The sequence below is a fragment of the Hypoxylon trugodes genome (assembly GCF_022578975.1).
Source record: "Hypoxylon trugodes strain CBS 135444 unplaced genomic scaffold F4822scaffold_9, whole genome shotgun sequence".
Taxonomy (NCBI): Eukaryota; Fungi; Ascomycota; class Sordariomycetes; order Xylariales; family Hypoxylaceae; genus Hypoxylon; species Hypoxylon trugodes.
This window is the reverse complement of record NW_026250024.1, coordinates 425,995-440,824: the sequence shown is the minus strand read 5'-3', so window position 1 is coordinate 440,824 and position 14,830 is coordinate 425,995. Positions and strand designations below refer to the sequence as shown.

General features: G+C 44.9%; 1 protein-coding gene across 1 annotated transcript; it reads right to left on the bottom strand.

The window, feature by feature from the left end:
- Positions 1 to 4,466: 4,466 nt before the first annotated feature.
- Positions 4,467 to 5,270, bottom strand: F4822DRAFT_433009 (uncharacterized protein; the record flags this gene model as incomplete). The annotated part of the gene is made up of 1 exon (XM_051461756.1): positions 4,467 to 5,270. The coding sequence occupies one exon, from the start codon at positions 5,268 to 5,270 to the stop codon at positions 4,467 to 4,469; it is 804 nt and encodes a 267-aa protein (XP_051310237.1).
- Between the last annotated feature and the right edge of the window lie 9,560 nt (positions 5,271 to 14,830).

Here is a 14,830-nt window from a genome sequence, read left to right as displayed (position 1 = left end):
GACTATTGATTGTGATCAAATTGACTACCTGTGACGGAATCATTATCCGTGCGAATCACTTTTACACCATAAAACATATGTGCAACCAAGATCATACGTTGATCTATAGGCAAAAAGCTGCGATATGATATTCGTTCGATGTCGCGATCTGAGACTCCAAATATTCGGGGTTTGAAAGCAACAGCAACAGCGACATTCACGATCTGACTTACATACCTTACATAGCGAACTTTCTGTAGCAAACCAATATATTGTAAATTGGCGGGAAGTGGCAGTAGAGTAGTAGTCCGCCAGAAGCAAAGCAATATAATCCATCCATCCCATAACACTACATTAGGTTATGTAGGTAGGTAGGCTATTTACCAAGTACAGTCATCCTCCCTCATCAATCACTACGATAGTCATTCCCAAATCATTATCCATCGCTAAACGAGGACCAGTAGGAAAAGACGATGAAACCCAACCGGCGGTATAGCACTCGCAAGAACGATTCTAATTGGTTAACTCCTAATCCCGGTGTCCCATCGTGGAGGGACGTAGCGGTGACAAGCTTAAGCCATCGAAAAAATGCTGCTGACCGCAGATTTGGGTCACCAAAATGGTGTGCGGGAGCGGTCGAACAGGGGGTGGCCCGCAAAAAGGCGTGGCCGTGTGGTTGGTAAATGTGCCCAACCAGTTGTATCGTTGCGCCCGTTACGTCTGTTCGTTCGCCTGGACCCTCCATGATCGTACCAGGTCCTTTTGCTGCATACTACGTATTATCTCAGCATCGTCATCAATTAACAATGATAGAAAGTGTTTCGTGCTTCTCCGCTGCCTTTCCTATTCCGGAGCGAAATAGTAAGATTTCACTATTTCTTTTTCGTCTGAGGAAGGAAAATGATAGGACAATTGACGACGAAAGGAGAAAGGAATAAGATTGACAAGCTACAGCTACATATGCAAAACAGCGCCACCTTCGCTAAACAGCTCCCCAAGATTTGGCAGAGATCCATTAGTGCAGGTAGCCCTGTGTTATGGCCCTGTATTGTAGGTACTTACCATACAAAGAATACCGAACAGGCGGTACTGACGGTGTAGGGGACCTAGCTCTCCTAGCTCTATATGTACGGTAAGTACCATACAACAACAAAGTGCCCGCCAGTTCATTCGTCTCCGGATGCGAGGATGGCATATCCGTCAAAGACATTTCGAATGAGATTTAGACGGTTCAGCTTAGTAGGGGTCCTATCCTAAAACAAATAACGGTGCTAAGTACGATTACATCTTACCCCTTGGCCTAAGCGGTGCTCCTCGGTACTCCTCGGTACTCTTTCCGCATTACCTACCTAGGTATTCATTCTATTCCGTACATAAGATAACCCGGACGTTTTCGTTGGCGCGTGTCCGGGATAAGAATGCAAGAGTCTAGACCGTGCGGCGGAAGGAAAGAAAAAACCACGTAGCGTTCAAGGCCAAAAGGGACTTAAAGCTTAGACATCCGCGAGCGGCAGCACCAAGTAGAAAATAAAAAAAAGTTCCGAATAACTAATAGGTACAAGTCGGTATCAAGAGATCCGTATCGCAATAAAGTCATGACTCAAACCCGAAGAGATGGGTTCTAGTTCGCTAGGTGGTTGAACTAGTTAACTAGCCTGGCCTTTCACGGAGGCAAACTCAGAAACAGAAAAGTAAAATCCACATACCGGCTTCATTTCTTTTTTGTCCCGGCTACCATTTTTCTCTTCGTGTCTTTTACCTAGCCTATCCAGGGGATTAATCGCGTAAGTAGACGGTAAACGAGATTGTGGAATTGACAATATCTATGTCACACAACAAGCAGGCAACTAACAATGGTATCCAAGGATCGGAATGTGATGTACCTAAACTCCAGGGCTAGTAGCATAAAGCTCAGCCCCCAAGCTAATCTATACTTCTTTTCCGCCTTAAGTACGCTAAAGGTCGTGTCGCGGCATGAAATGATTGGGCGGTGAACGGTCTTGCATTTGGATCCCCTTTTCTTTCCCTATGAAAAAAAGGTTGTTCGCGGTTGCGGGAAGCCCAGACGGTTGGGTCTTTGTCGCCTTGAACTAAAACTGCTACTAGCCTTGTTTCGGGATTAGCACGCGGTACCTAGCCAACCTTATGTACATAACCTTATGTAACTCTAACCTTGTCTTTATATGTTAAAGATACCAAAGATACTTAGCCCTAGGCAGCTCCCAGTCTTGAAAGGGTGGATCTACAGGATATCAGATAATCACCCGACGACCCGACGATAAGGTCACAACCCAAAGCTTTTGTTTTGGCTACACAGAAGTGTGCCTTGTGCACGGTCCATACCCCCACACACTAAGAGTCAATGTACTCGGGACGGGCACCAGGTGAACAGAACAATTGGTGACCACCATCCAAAAAAGCCTCGAAAACAAAAGAATGAATGAGTAAAACGAAGTAGCTCGCAATCCCTACCCGACTCGGACAAGGGTAAGCGAAAGTTGTCTTCACTAGCTTAAACCTGTTAAGCCTGTCCAGTATGTCCAACACAGCAAAGCATAGCATAACACATAGCACACAATAGACATTTTATACATTCAATTGGATACCTAGGTACATATACTAATTCCTCAAAACCCTCCGCAACCCTATCAAATCTAGACCAACCAACCAAGCCTCCATCGTTGATTGATGATGGAATCAGGATCAATTGGGAAGAAAGAATTGCATCCATCAATCTATCTTCCTTCCGACCCTCGTCGGACTTGACTAACTAAAGACGTTTCGTTTCAAGAACACGAATGCGCACACATGAATCCACGAAATATACTAAAAACGTACAATGCATGAAAATGGACATCGAGTAGCTATCATTCTCAAACAATGAACAATTAAACCAATTTATGTATGGATTCGTAGTTCATTCGTCATAGCATGTTTCATGAAACCCTTTTGTTTCAACACGCTAGGGAGAGACGGTCCCTATTCACTCGGTTCTTGTTTCTTCTCGCATAGTATATCTATGATCCTTTGTTAATTAATTACCTGCTTAGTTACGTTATCAATCCATTGCCTAGCTGTCACCGGACATTTCTTTGATTTTGAATTTGTAATTGTCCATTTCGTTTCGTTTTGCTTCTAGTGTACCTAGGCTTCCTAGATTAGTACCTAACCAAATCCATGGCATACCAAGGAATGAAATATGAAATTTCCGTAGGAATGAGCGGATCTAAAGCCAAAACTCGGGAAACCGGGACTAACGGGCGGGGTTTATGATGTCTCCGAGGTCCCTTTTTTATTTTATTTCTTTTCTTTGTCTGTTGCCTGTTTGTACTTGTGTATAGGTATCCAAGGTTCTAGGGTTATTAATTACCAACATGGAATGATAATGTACATTTCATATGAAAGAGAGGTACGTATACACGTACGTTAGATATTAATGCATACGTACGTAATAATAGGAGACTGAATTGGGATTCCGTGGCCTTCGATTACTAGTGCGATAGATTGTCTTGATAATATCAAAGTGCGTTAGTAAGAAAATTCCGCATTCTCCTCGGCATCGTGAATGTTGATGATGAATCAGGATTTTTTATTTCTCGTTCCCGTCTCATCCTATCCTTAATGTCTTAATGTGAAATGCCGATATCGCGACTCCTCTAAACCGTGCGCGTATTTTTTTTCTTTCTCTCCGCCAACTCCCGTTAATTGGCACATGACTCAAATGACTTAGGAATTAGATCAACTAAAGATCATTCATTAGTACCTAACTCCCATGGGGGTTGTTTTTTTATGTAATCATGTGAACAACACATTCATGAGACAATTGGTTCCAGGTTGCACGTAAAAAGACACAAGACACACAAGACAAAATGTTTTGACTAATCATATTTTATTCTGATTTGATTGAATGGGGCTTTCCACTGCATATTGCAGTTTTGGGAGCCTTCGCTATGTAAAATTGAAATTCGGTGAAGCGAGGCTTTCCTGTGTCCACTCGACCTTTGAGATTCAAACCCTGCTTTTTTCGCTTTGCATACCTAGAGACATATAGATACGTGGGTTGAATACCAGGGAGCGAAGAGAGTAGCCCCGCTAGTCCTGTCCTTTTTACCGCTTTCGGTAATACTCTTTCAATAGTCCTCCAATAAGAAAATAAGCTGTGAGCGGTGACAAGATCCTCCCCAATGAGAAATAGACCAGCCTGCCTTTGCTAGGCTGCGGTGATACCCGATACTATCCTCCTTCTGAGATGGTATAGACCATTACCATGGGGGTATGGTTACTTCGAGACAATACATAGAAAATACAAATCAAATGGAATTTCGCTCGCGCTCGTAAAAATGCCCATATGCCGCTATTGGTATTTTGAAACGCCGCCCAGATGCAGATGAAGAAAACACATTATGATAACCAGACCCGATGCTGATGCAAAGTCATTAAGAGATGATGAGGTGGGAGAGGATTGTAATAATAGGATAGGTAGTTCCTTAGTAGACCGAAATCGTAGATACTATTCGTGCTGGATGTCGCGGCGGCAGGTAGTATCCTTCGTTGTAGAAGTCGGCCTTGTTATCTTCCTCATCATCGTCTTGCCTCGAGTCGTAGTATTTGGTCGTCACTGTGCTTTCCCTCTGCTTGTCTGAGAATGTAGGTATAGATGCCACCGGTGGTGAAGGTGGCATTGCTTCGTCTTCGGATGAATCCGAGTCGTGTTCGAGCTCAGGTGGTGATGTTACTGAGTGGGATGGTGATCGTGTAAGAGATAGGGCATCGTAGTCTTCGTCGTCATCTTCGAAGTCATCCTCATCGTCGATCATATGTAATTGAGGGGACGGAGGTGGCAGAATTGTGCTGGAAGGTATCCGTCGTAGTGGTGCTGCGTCTGCCATCTCTACGTCATCGTCGTCCGAGTCCGAGTCGCTGTCCGAGTCCGAGGAGTCGGCTTCCCAGTCGTCTTCCATAGCAACGTTGTCGGCCCATTGTACATGTCTCTCTTCGGCCTTGGGTGTGGCTCCTCGGACGGATTGGTTGAACCAGCTCTCTTGTTCCCGCTCGGCATCGGCAAGGTCGAGCATCAAGGAGTCCAGTAGGTTGGCGTGACCAACAAGGAGGCGAAGGTTGTGGTCAGGTCGAGCAGCCTCGTTGGAGAGCTTAGCTCGTGCCTTGTGAGCTAGGAAGTATGTCTGCGTAATAGACATGGTCTTCTTCCGGGGTAGTGGTGAGGATTGGGGTTGTTGGTGTGGATGGTGAGAAGGGGAGTGGAAAGGTGAGGACGAGGTTACAGAAACCATTTTGTATTATGATATGATGGTCCGTGTCTGTGTGTTCTGGTGTATGTAGTTATGGTGCAATAGGCTGCAATAATAATTTTTTGTTGTGTTGTGTGAGTCAGGCACCGATGTCCGGCCAAGGGCAAGAGGAGCAATGACCAAACAGCGAGTCCTTGTCTTTTATGTTCAATTACTGTCGATGAACTTTTTTTTCGGCAGGGATGTGGAGTGTAATAGCTGTTCTGCGTTGGGCGGCGGGGGGGACTTCTTTCTTTCTTAAAGTACTAGGGTACTAGGATACCAGGGTACCGATGTACGTGAGATACAGTGGTACGCTGATACTTCAATACTTGAGTACTTGAGTACTTTGGTACTTGTTGTGAGGTACCGAGCCGACCGCTGGTTCGAAATTCGAGGCTTTGCGGTGTGGAGTTTGTGTAAGTCTTATGCTTCCCATTCAAGTTCGCCGTGCCTTGTAAAGTAAAGTTGTAATAACTGCGTAATTATCTACCTAGATAGGCAAAGCAAGTTTGCGAAACTAGATGAATATATAGATAAATAGATCGACAGATATCCTCTTCGTAGATTGGTATGTAATTCTGATGTTCGTGCTCGGTCGTGCCACGATCTCTCAGATCTTCTCAAGCTATTGGAATGAGGCTCTTGATAGATCGAACTGTTTGTTTGTTAGGGTTGAATGAAGTCGAGTCGAGTTGGTAAGGAAGTGTCCAAGCTTAAGTTCCTAAGTCAAGTCCGGAGTAGATGAGATGGACGGAACGAAAGGGGGGGCGTTCACTTGTAATATATCCGGCTGACTGGATCGTCTGAGGGAAGTAAGTGCTGGCAGTATTTGTTATCCAAACCATCCAAACCCGAGCCGGGTGTACAATTGTATCGAGTTGTAATGAATTGCGATGGGGTTACGATGGACTTTTGCTCGGGCTTAAACGGACTGACGGACTGACTGGATAGACGGGGGTTCGGATCATTCGTAATGGGCGCGCGTGGCAGTACATTGTCCCCCCCCCCCCCCGGTGCGATTATTCAATATTTGGGTACTTAGGTACATACAAACGGACCCATGAATTAACCCATGAACATGAACTCATCTGGTCTTCAAGTTGCTCGTACAAACTTTAATAATGTAAAATATGTGGGGTTACGTGAAGTACCTAAGTACGTACCGAGATGCCGCAGGTTACAGCAAGGACAACCAGGCAACGCTGAACTTTACCTCAGTCCACAGGTACTTTATCCCCCCTGCTTCCTGCTTTCTTACGCAAATGCGAGACCGCACGATGCACGTAAGTTGTTCCCTCCAAAACCTCTTCACCGCAATAATGTACCGTACTGCCTCCACGTATGTGCGTATTGTTATGCGTATTAGTCGGGCCAAGACTTCTCCCAAGACCTTGCCTGTACACAAAATATCGAATCGCAGTCACCCAACTTCGCCGACCGCCTCTGATTAATTCTTGCCCATGCTTAAGTCATAAGAGTCCGTACTCCGCCTGCACACTACATATACAACATCTGCAACAACTGTAACGTATGGCACGCATCTGTGTATACTAATGTACTAATCAATAATAAGAATAATAATTAATGGGTAATGGATGATAACATACATAATTCCGTTACCATACATCCGCCATACATCTCCTAACTGCGATCGCAACTTGCGACATGGACCCTCTCCGTCTTCCTACGTGTAGCAACAACTTCAGGGCTTTAATCCACCCGATGGTCATCGGAGTCAAATGGGTACCTACCATCCACACTTTTGCGAGCAAGGATGGATGAGATGTAACCGTATTATGCGGAGGTCTTAATACGCTATCGAAAGAATTTGGTCCACCTGGAAAGTCGGAATTGACTGCTGACCGAATTGTGGCTTCGCCCGTTAATATACATTAGTACATTCACATAGCACAGCATCAGCACCAGCACAGCATTACACACTGACACATTTCAAACTAATCTATAATCTACGACTATGTACTACGCTACTACTGGTTGATATTCGCATTCGGTTTCTCGGATTTCGACTTGTCAGGAACCCGAGATCCCATGGATTAGCCTTAGGCAACACAATTTTCGAAACCATCATGACATCAAATGACACGGCAACTTCAAATTATGGCCATGTTCATCGGTATCGTATACCATTTATTTATTATGATTTAATGATTTATTTTCTTATTCCTTTATTACACAAAAATAAGCATAAGATTAGGTAGTATCTCATTTCCAATGCTTGCTGGCTTATGCCTAGCTTAGGTCAATATACCAACTAGGTAGTACACGTACCAAGCAAATAGCAACATTCTTACTTTACGGCACTTACTACTTGCTTCATTAATCTTCTATGGGTTACTAATGACGACTTAGACTAAATAGATCTATTGCTGATGAATCAGATCTGGGTCGGGATTGTTCAGCGAAATGTATTATAATCCGGCAAGGTTGTCCGGGTCGGATCTAGTTTGGAATGCCCTAGTTTATTGATATTTGATTGGTTGGTATTGGGAATTTTCATAGATTAATAATTGTGCCGGTTTGAAAAGAACAAAGGGAGATTTATCAACGGCCAAGGTCCAACCATAACGCCGAAATCATTAAAAACTCGGCTTACATTTCATCCATCATCCCCATAAGACAAACCAACTAGTTTTGTTAGGTAACTACGGTATGATTCATTTTTCTTCCCTTTTGACATGTATGATCCTGGTAAGAAACAAGAAAATGGTATTCCATCATAATTTCTATCGCATTCGCAACGACAGTTTCATCCCACTTACACATAGTATGACTCTTCCCTTTCTTAATGGCATTTATGGCCTTATGGACCATATAAATCCGCATATCTCCGCTGCCCGCAATTTCAAATCGCTTATCGCACCAGGGCAAGAGGAATGAATGGATGGATCGATCACATCACCGAGGCACATGCATTAACCATTTAACTGGGCAAAATTCAATGTAGGTACGAATTATACGATTGGGCTGGGCTGGATTGGCGAAATATTTCACCTGTCTGGCCGTCAACTATGTAAGTCATGACGACATTATTAAATTGCCCTGATTTACAACGATTTACGATGATTTACAAGATAGCCCTGCATAAAAAGTGCGAAATGCATAAAATTTCAAATACGTACCTAGGTATATATAATGATATTATGCGCGAAATATCAGAATTGTCATAATTACTCGTCACAAGGATGTCAAGTCACAAGGCTTCGCGGAGGGATTCGGACTCGGGAATCTCATCTTTCTTCCCTCCCCCAACCCCGAAATCGCTTCCTAGACCACTATTATAAGTTCGGGACCGTCGCAATACCGCCGTCCCGTGCCATCCGCCTAAGATGGAATCCACATGAATCAGTGACTACCTAGGTATAGACTAGGCTACCGTCCGTCGCGGCACTTATACACTCATGGTAAGGCATTTTGTATGCATCCATATAAGACGCGGACGGTCGCTCGGTCAGATTTCGCGACCGAACGAAACACGCGGATACTTATCGCTTGATTCCTATTATATGCGAAAATGCGAAGCCAACAACAAGGCGGGCAATCATCGTCCATCCATCCACATGGCGCAGCTTGTTTGACGAGAGATGCATGCGACACAACCAAAAACCCTGAAAAAAGGAAGAGTTGCGTCACGAGGAAATCAGGCACACCGTTTGCACACTTGCGTCGTACGTAACCTTTGTTGCGTCGCGTTGATTCGTAGTGATAGTAGTCGCAGCTTTAGCATCCGTGGCATTCTGGGCATATCTCAAGGCATCCATATAACCAAGCTAACATGAGTACATTACCTCGGAATCGGGTATAGTGGATGATCGCGGGGGGGGGGGGTTCGTTCGCGTCTTCGTAACCAACCTAATGCGGCAATATACGACCCCTTTATAACATTTCCGTCACATCGTCACATCGTCGCATCCAAGTACGGCACTATAGAGGAATCCGTCTTGTATGGTCTTTTGTTTATGAAACACGGACCCTGATTGATTGGATACCGGGTCCCTTTGTTCGAAGTTGATAGAATACTCTGTACCTGGGTATAGTATAGCTGGTATGGTCTTGCATAAAGCTGTGCCTACTCTCTGTTGTCCTTGATACGACATTCGTAAATTACTTCTCGAATGTTGCCTGTTTCGTCTATACTATGATGTCGATATTGTATGGGCTTGGCCTTGTTCTGCTGGATGATTTGCGAATTCGAAACGACGATGTAGAGCGAGTAACGAAGGAAGAAGAGGGAAAAGAGAAAAAGGTACAGTACATTGGGCAGTTACGAAGCCCACAACGCTAAGTTATGAAATCCTTACCACCAAAAAGACCCAAGCAGCCCCTGTCAGCTTATTCTTATTAGGAATTATGTATGACATTCAGGGCATTTAGTGGATGTACATACCTGGCTTAGGTACTTCCTTCTGTATCCTTCGTACCTCATAGGGCTGAATGTTACTTAGGTCCCTCACAAGGTTATTACCTAACGCGAGTCAGTACCTAGGTAACTTTACGAATGTTTACGGCTTAGTCGTGTAACCAAACTGCCGGAAGTGGCAATACGTAACGAAGTACAAGGGCAGGTACGGGGTCACGGACCTTGGTACGTAGAAATTACTTTCCCCAGGATCTTTTCTCAGCTCAGCCAATTCTTTTTCTTCTTTTAACATTTTGCCAATTCTTAATTCTTCGCCAATGTCATCGTTCGCTTCGGCCATCCCCATATGGGCAAGTCCCAACTACATCAGACGACGGCAATTGGTTCATCATATCGCTTGTTCTTATCATCTTACTTTTTCGATGTTGATATTCTATGGCTTCTAATTTCCAAGGCTGAGGCATCTCGTAAACGATGCTTTGTTGGACCAATTACTTTTCTTGCATAATATCTTAGATCTATAATACCCCTGACTCAAGGACTTCATTCAGATTGCATCAATTCCATACGGTTCATACATATCGACGTTGCCATGACGACAATGAAGGATTTGTCAATTGATATATCCGTATTAGCATATTGTCAGACTTGGGATTGATTCAACCTAACCCGTTTGCCCGTACCTGAATACCCCTTAGCTGCCCCTTAGCTGACGGGATAATGACTTGAATGAAGGATTCCTCCCCCGACAGCCCTAAGGCTGTGTTCAGGAATTATCATTATGCTGCATTGCACTACAGATTCATGACGGGATTAATGGATGTACGGGTTAATTCATGACTCAAATACCGCAAGACCAATCTATATCAAAATCCCTCCGGAAGAAACGGGAGCGGGTCGGGAATTGGTCCACTCTCTCTTGGTAACGGCATAACAGCGCTAGGTAACAAAATATCTCCGATGACTCGATAAAGCCGTCGGAGATCTCGTCATTATTTACCATCCACTTATTATCCGAGCTGAATAGTATGTAAGGGAGCCTCGCCGGGGCAAACTAATAACTCTCTAAATAATCACATAATCAAAATGTCTCCGAATGATATTTTCTACGGTTGGAGGAATGTATAGGCATGCATTGTCTAAATTAATTCATCTCCTGGGAAAATAGCTGCTCAGATTTTACGCTCCACGGCAAAGTCCTACCAAGGTATCTAGGGAGGGTTACAAAGACCAATAATCTCATGTAACCTGAGACCTTCGAAGAAACCTTCCAGAAGGCTTCTACAACCTGCATACACGTGGTCGAGTCTGCAGAATACTATACTGACGTAGCATTACTCCTCCCAGCTGGAGACGAACGAGCCAGTCAAGTTACAGCATTGACTGAAGGATGTGCGGATCTGATACAACGTCTTGCCCGCGATGATACCCAATTTCTTCTGAAGAAGTGATAGCCTTTCGAATCTATGCAAGCAAGCTGACATGAATCTGTTCCGAAAGGGGTCAAACGCATTTCTACATCGTTGCCTTCTTGAGGGGTATTGTCGCATCATCTAATTCCCCTATCCCCCACAGGTGCGGTGAGCTTCTGTGGCGCGCACCGCTGCGGTAGCAATGCGATAATGAATAGAGGGTACCTCGAATCCTTCAGCTCTACCTCGTGGGCCAATCAGCATTCCAGATTGCTATGTTATATGCCACGCCAATTGGTAGTGAGCGCGAAGGATTGCTGTGTGCAACCCTCCTTTTCGCTGCGAAAAAAACGTGGCATCCACGGTGCCTGGCGTTACAACACCAGTCAAACAGCGCGGTAGTCCCAATTTCTCCTCTGACATCAGCATCCACACACCCTCACCTTCACCAACGGTTTTAGTTGGTTTTATGAGGTTGTTATCAAGAGCCATGGAGACGCAAATTGCGACCTACTCACACGTGTGTAGTGCCGATGCCGAGATAGAAACTATACCTCCCACGCGACTATTGGTGCACTCCTTTCTGGTACAGATTCCTTCGCCTGCAAGTAATGTCTATCGCTATAGATATTGGAGGATTTGGAATAGTGGTGATACATGAGTTTCTTGTTAGCTTCATGGCGCATTTGCTCGCATCACTAACCGCCCGAGTACTCCCGAAGACGTGCTTGAGGATCGACACTCTGCAGACGAGACATACAGTTGGCCGCGTGGTTAACTCGGCTCGCTCTTAATATAAGTGTAGCAACGGATAAGAACATTGCCGAATTCCTATCTATGTATGTCTCACATTCCATTCTTTATCTAAATTCTAACCAACACGGGTTAGTTGGTAATTGCACGAATATCGTGATCTCATGGATCGTGATCGGAATAAAGAAGGAGGATGTCGGTAGGAAGCCGTCAGGAGTCGAAGCTGTATTATCAGATAATCGAATCAATCTACGGATCGCTGCTAGGAAATGAGTACTTCGTAGATAGTAGAGCTAATGATCACGGTACTCGCTTTCGATGGGTCAGGCTAGGTCAGGTACATGACCGATTTACGAAACTCCGCGGTACTTGACGTAGCCGAAGAGAGAGAAGACAAGACAGGAGGGTGGGCTTGGGGGCCAAACACTCATTCCTTCAATGTATCCCCTCTCCACTTCTACTCCCTGGTCTTTCCGCACGTGGCTCTGTGAGTGCGACAAGGTCCCACGTCCACTCAGACCCTTGCAAGGCACGCGTGAGATGTATGTAATACGCCCAATTTGGCAAATATGTACTTGATTAGTTAATCCAAGGTATCTTTTCGACCATATATCTACCTGAAGTAGTATGTACCTCGACAGGGGAAAAAAGCAAAAAGCAGGGGAGGGTTGTAAGCAACATACTCGATATGTAAGCACGATGATTACATATCTAGAAACTGTCAGTAAAGTGCGAAGTGCCGTTACCCGCCTAGGAATAAGATCGACAATGGAGATATCTAATGCGATTGAGTGATTTCTAATTACCTAAATTAGGCTTTTCTTTTTGGTTGCTTTCTTTTCTGGATAGGTATTCTACAGCTCATATTTTGCGAAAGCTGAAGGAAAGCTTTTTGCTCGAATACGTAACCGGTATTTGATTCAAGTGACACTGCCACTAGTACGCTTTTACTCGGACACGTAGGTGGAGTTAAGCCATGGCGTTCCGTGGCGTCCGTATTCCCGTACCCCCAGGCTATAGTCCTTTGTCTTGGGATATCGCTTCGTTTCGGCTCGGGGACGCCCTAAGGGTGGATAATAAATGGTCGCCGTACAGAACTTATTAGATCCATCCCAGCCTCGTTTCGAAAAAGCCACTTACATAGCATCTCCTCGGCATCTCCTATGCCTATCCCACAATATCGTTCCTTTTCGTAAATGTCGGGGTAGCTAAGCTCATATTTTACAGAGGCTGACTATAGCTAATTTCCTTTTCTCTTCGTCTTATCTATCGTATGCCTTATGTCAATGCCTTAAGAAGCAATCCGAAGACCCACCAGTTCGTCTCTTTTTATCCTCTTTTCTTATGTCAGAGTAGCGGATATTGTTTGGTACGTTATGTACGTGAGTATGTATAGATTTTTCCTGACAAATTTTCTGTTAAATTTCCCTATTCGTAAGTGCTCGCATCCACATAATAGCGATCTCGGCACCTTCCTCCCGGGCACCTGGGCCGAATCTTGCGTCGAGGAGGGTATGTACCTCATAAGGTCGGAAGGGGGTTGAGGTAGGTACATGGTACGTATCTGAGTAATCTAGGAGATTACCGATCCTAAAAAACGGGGATACAATGGTGTAGGTGGTTGCATGTACCAAAAAGCAAAAGACGGGATGAACCCAATAGTCCGGTATTGGCTGACCTTACGGTAGGCAGGGCGTCCAGGGGGTTCATAGGCGATATGGTACCTATGCAGCTACAGTACTTTGGTCATTTGGTACGTTCATCATAATAACAAGATGCAATATCGACTACATAAGTCTTCTTTAGGTAATAAGGCAAGTGATGATCCGCAGGATTCTTGACAGTTTCGGTTTATTTTGCTTGTGGTGTAGTCCTATCTTTCGTGTACGCAATTTCTTTATCTTCTATCTAGATCTGGTAGGCATGATTCTGAATGATAGAGCTAATTCCTCATGCTCATGCTCGTGCTCATTCTCTACGGCTCCCTAAGAGGTAGGTACCAAATGTAAGACGTAAGATACTACGAGACAACCATTCAGAAGCTTCCATTGATAAATCACTCAGGAATAAGCAAAAGCTACATTTTATGCCTCCCCCTGCCCCCCTTCCCCCAATAAAAACGTCAGTCCGCTCTGCCGGTATGAATCATGCATGAGCTAAGTAAACTTGAGACACCTTTCAAAAGTGGCCGAGCAACGAGCTGAAGACCGTTCTTGCAGAACTATCACCTCCACCACGTGGTGGAGGCTTAGTCAGGAGAGCTGATCCCAAACTCTCGGGCTCAGCGTCAACCTGAAACTGAGACCCTGTGTTGTTCTAGAAAAATTCCTTCTCCTGACACAGGAATGATAGTATACATACGTGGTATGTACTTCTAGCCCTTTGAATAATCGCTCAGCTCCGGTGGGCTTCCCCTGAAGCGAACGGAATTCCGTATAGTAAGGAGGCATTAGTAGATTTACTAGACAATGCGTTAGTGACAAACAAGCCACTTAGGTGTATGTGCCGAGTGAATCATCCGGCTAGAACCTCTAGTGTCGGTACGAGAACCATAATATTCTATTGGCTATTGTTTCCCTCGGCATCATGAGGGGGTGCGTGAGCACTGACTTGTCCACTACTTACCTGTGTAGGCATGTGAGTCCGAACAGTATAGTATAGTGTGTGCATACCTACACACCACTATGGTCTATGGTAGTATCGTATTTGTGTTCCTGCAGGATCACCACATGGCGGGTGCATAGGACCGTATTACTTAGAGGATAGAGGGCGGAGAAACACCCGTCCCAAGGGCTCGGATTCGAGCTACCCGAAACTACCTATCATCCCGTACATGTGCGTGTATTGATCCCAACATGCTCTAGATCAGTCCATCCAAGCCAACAGGGCAGAAGTTGGGGGCCTCTCAGGAGGGTTCTGGGTCCTTGGATTCATCGTACTGCGCTGTGTTGTGCAGTGCTGCGCCGTGGTCATACGCTCAGTGCACTGTGCTCTACTAAGCCCTTGTTGAGTCAACT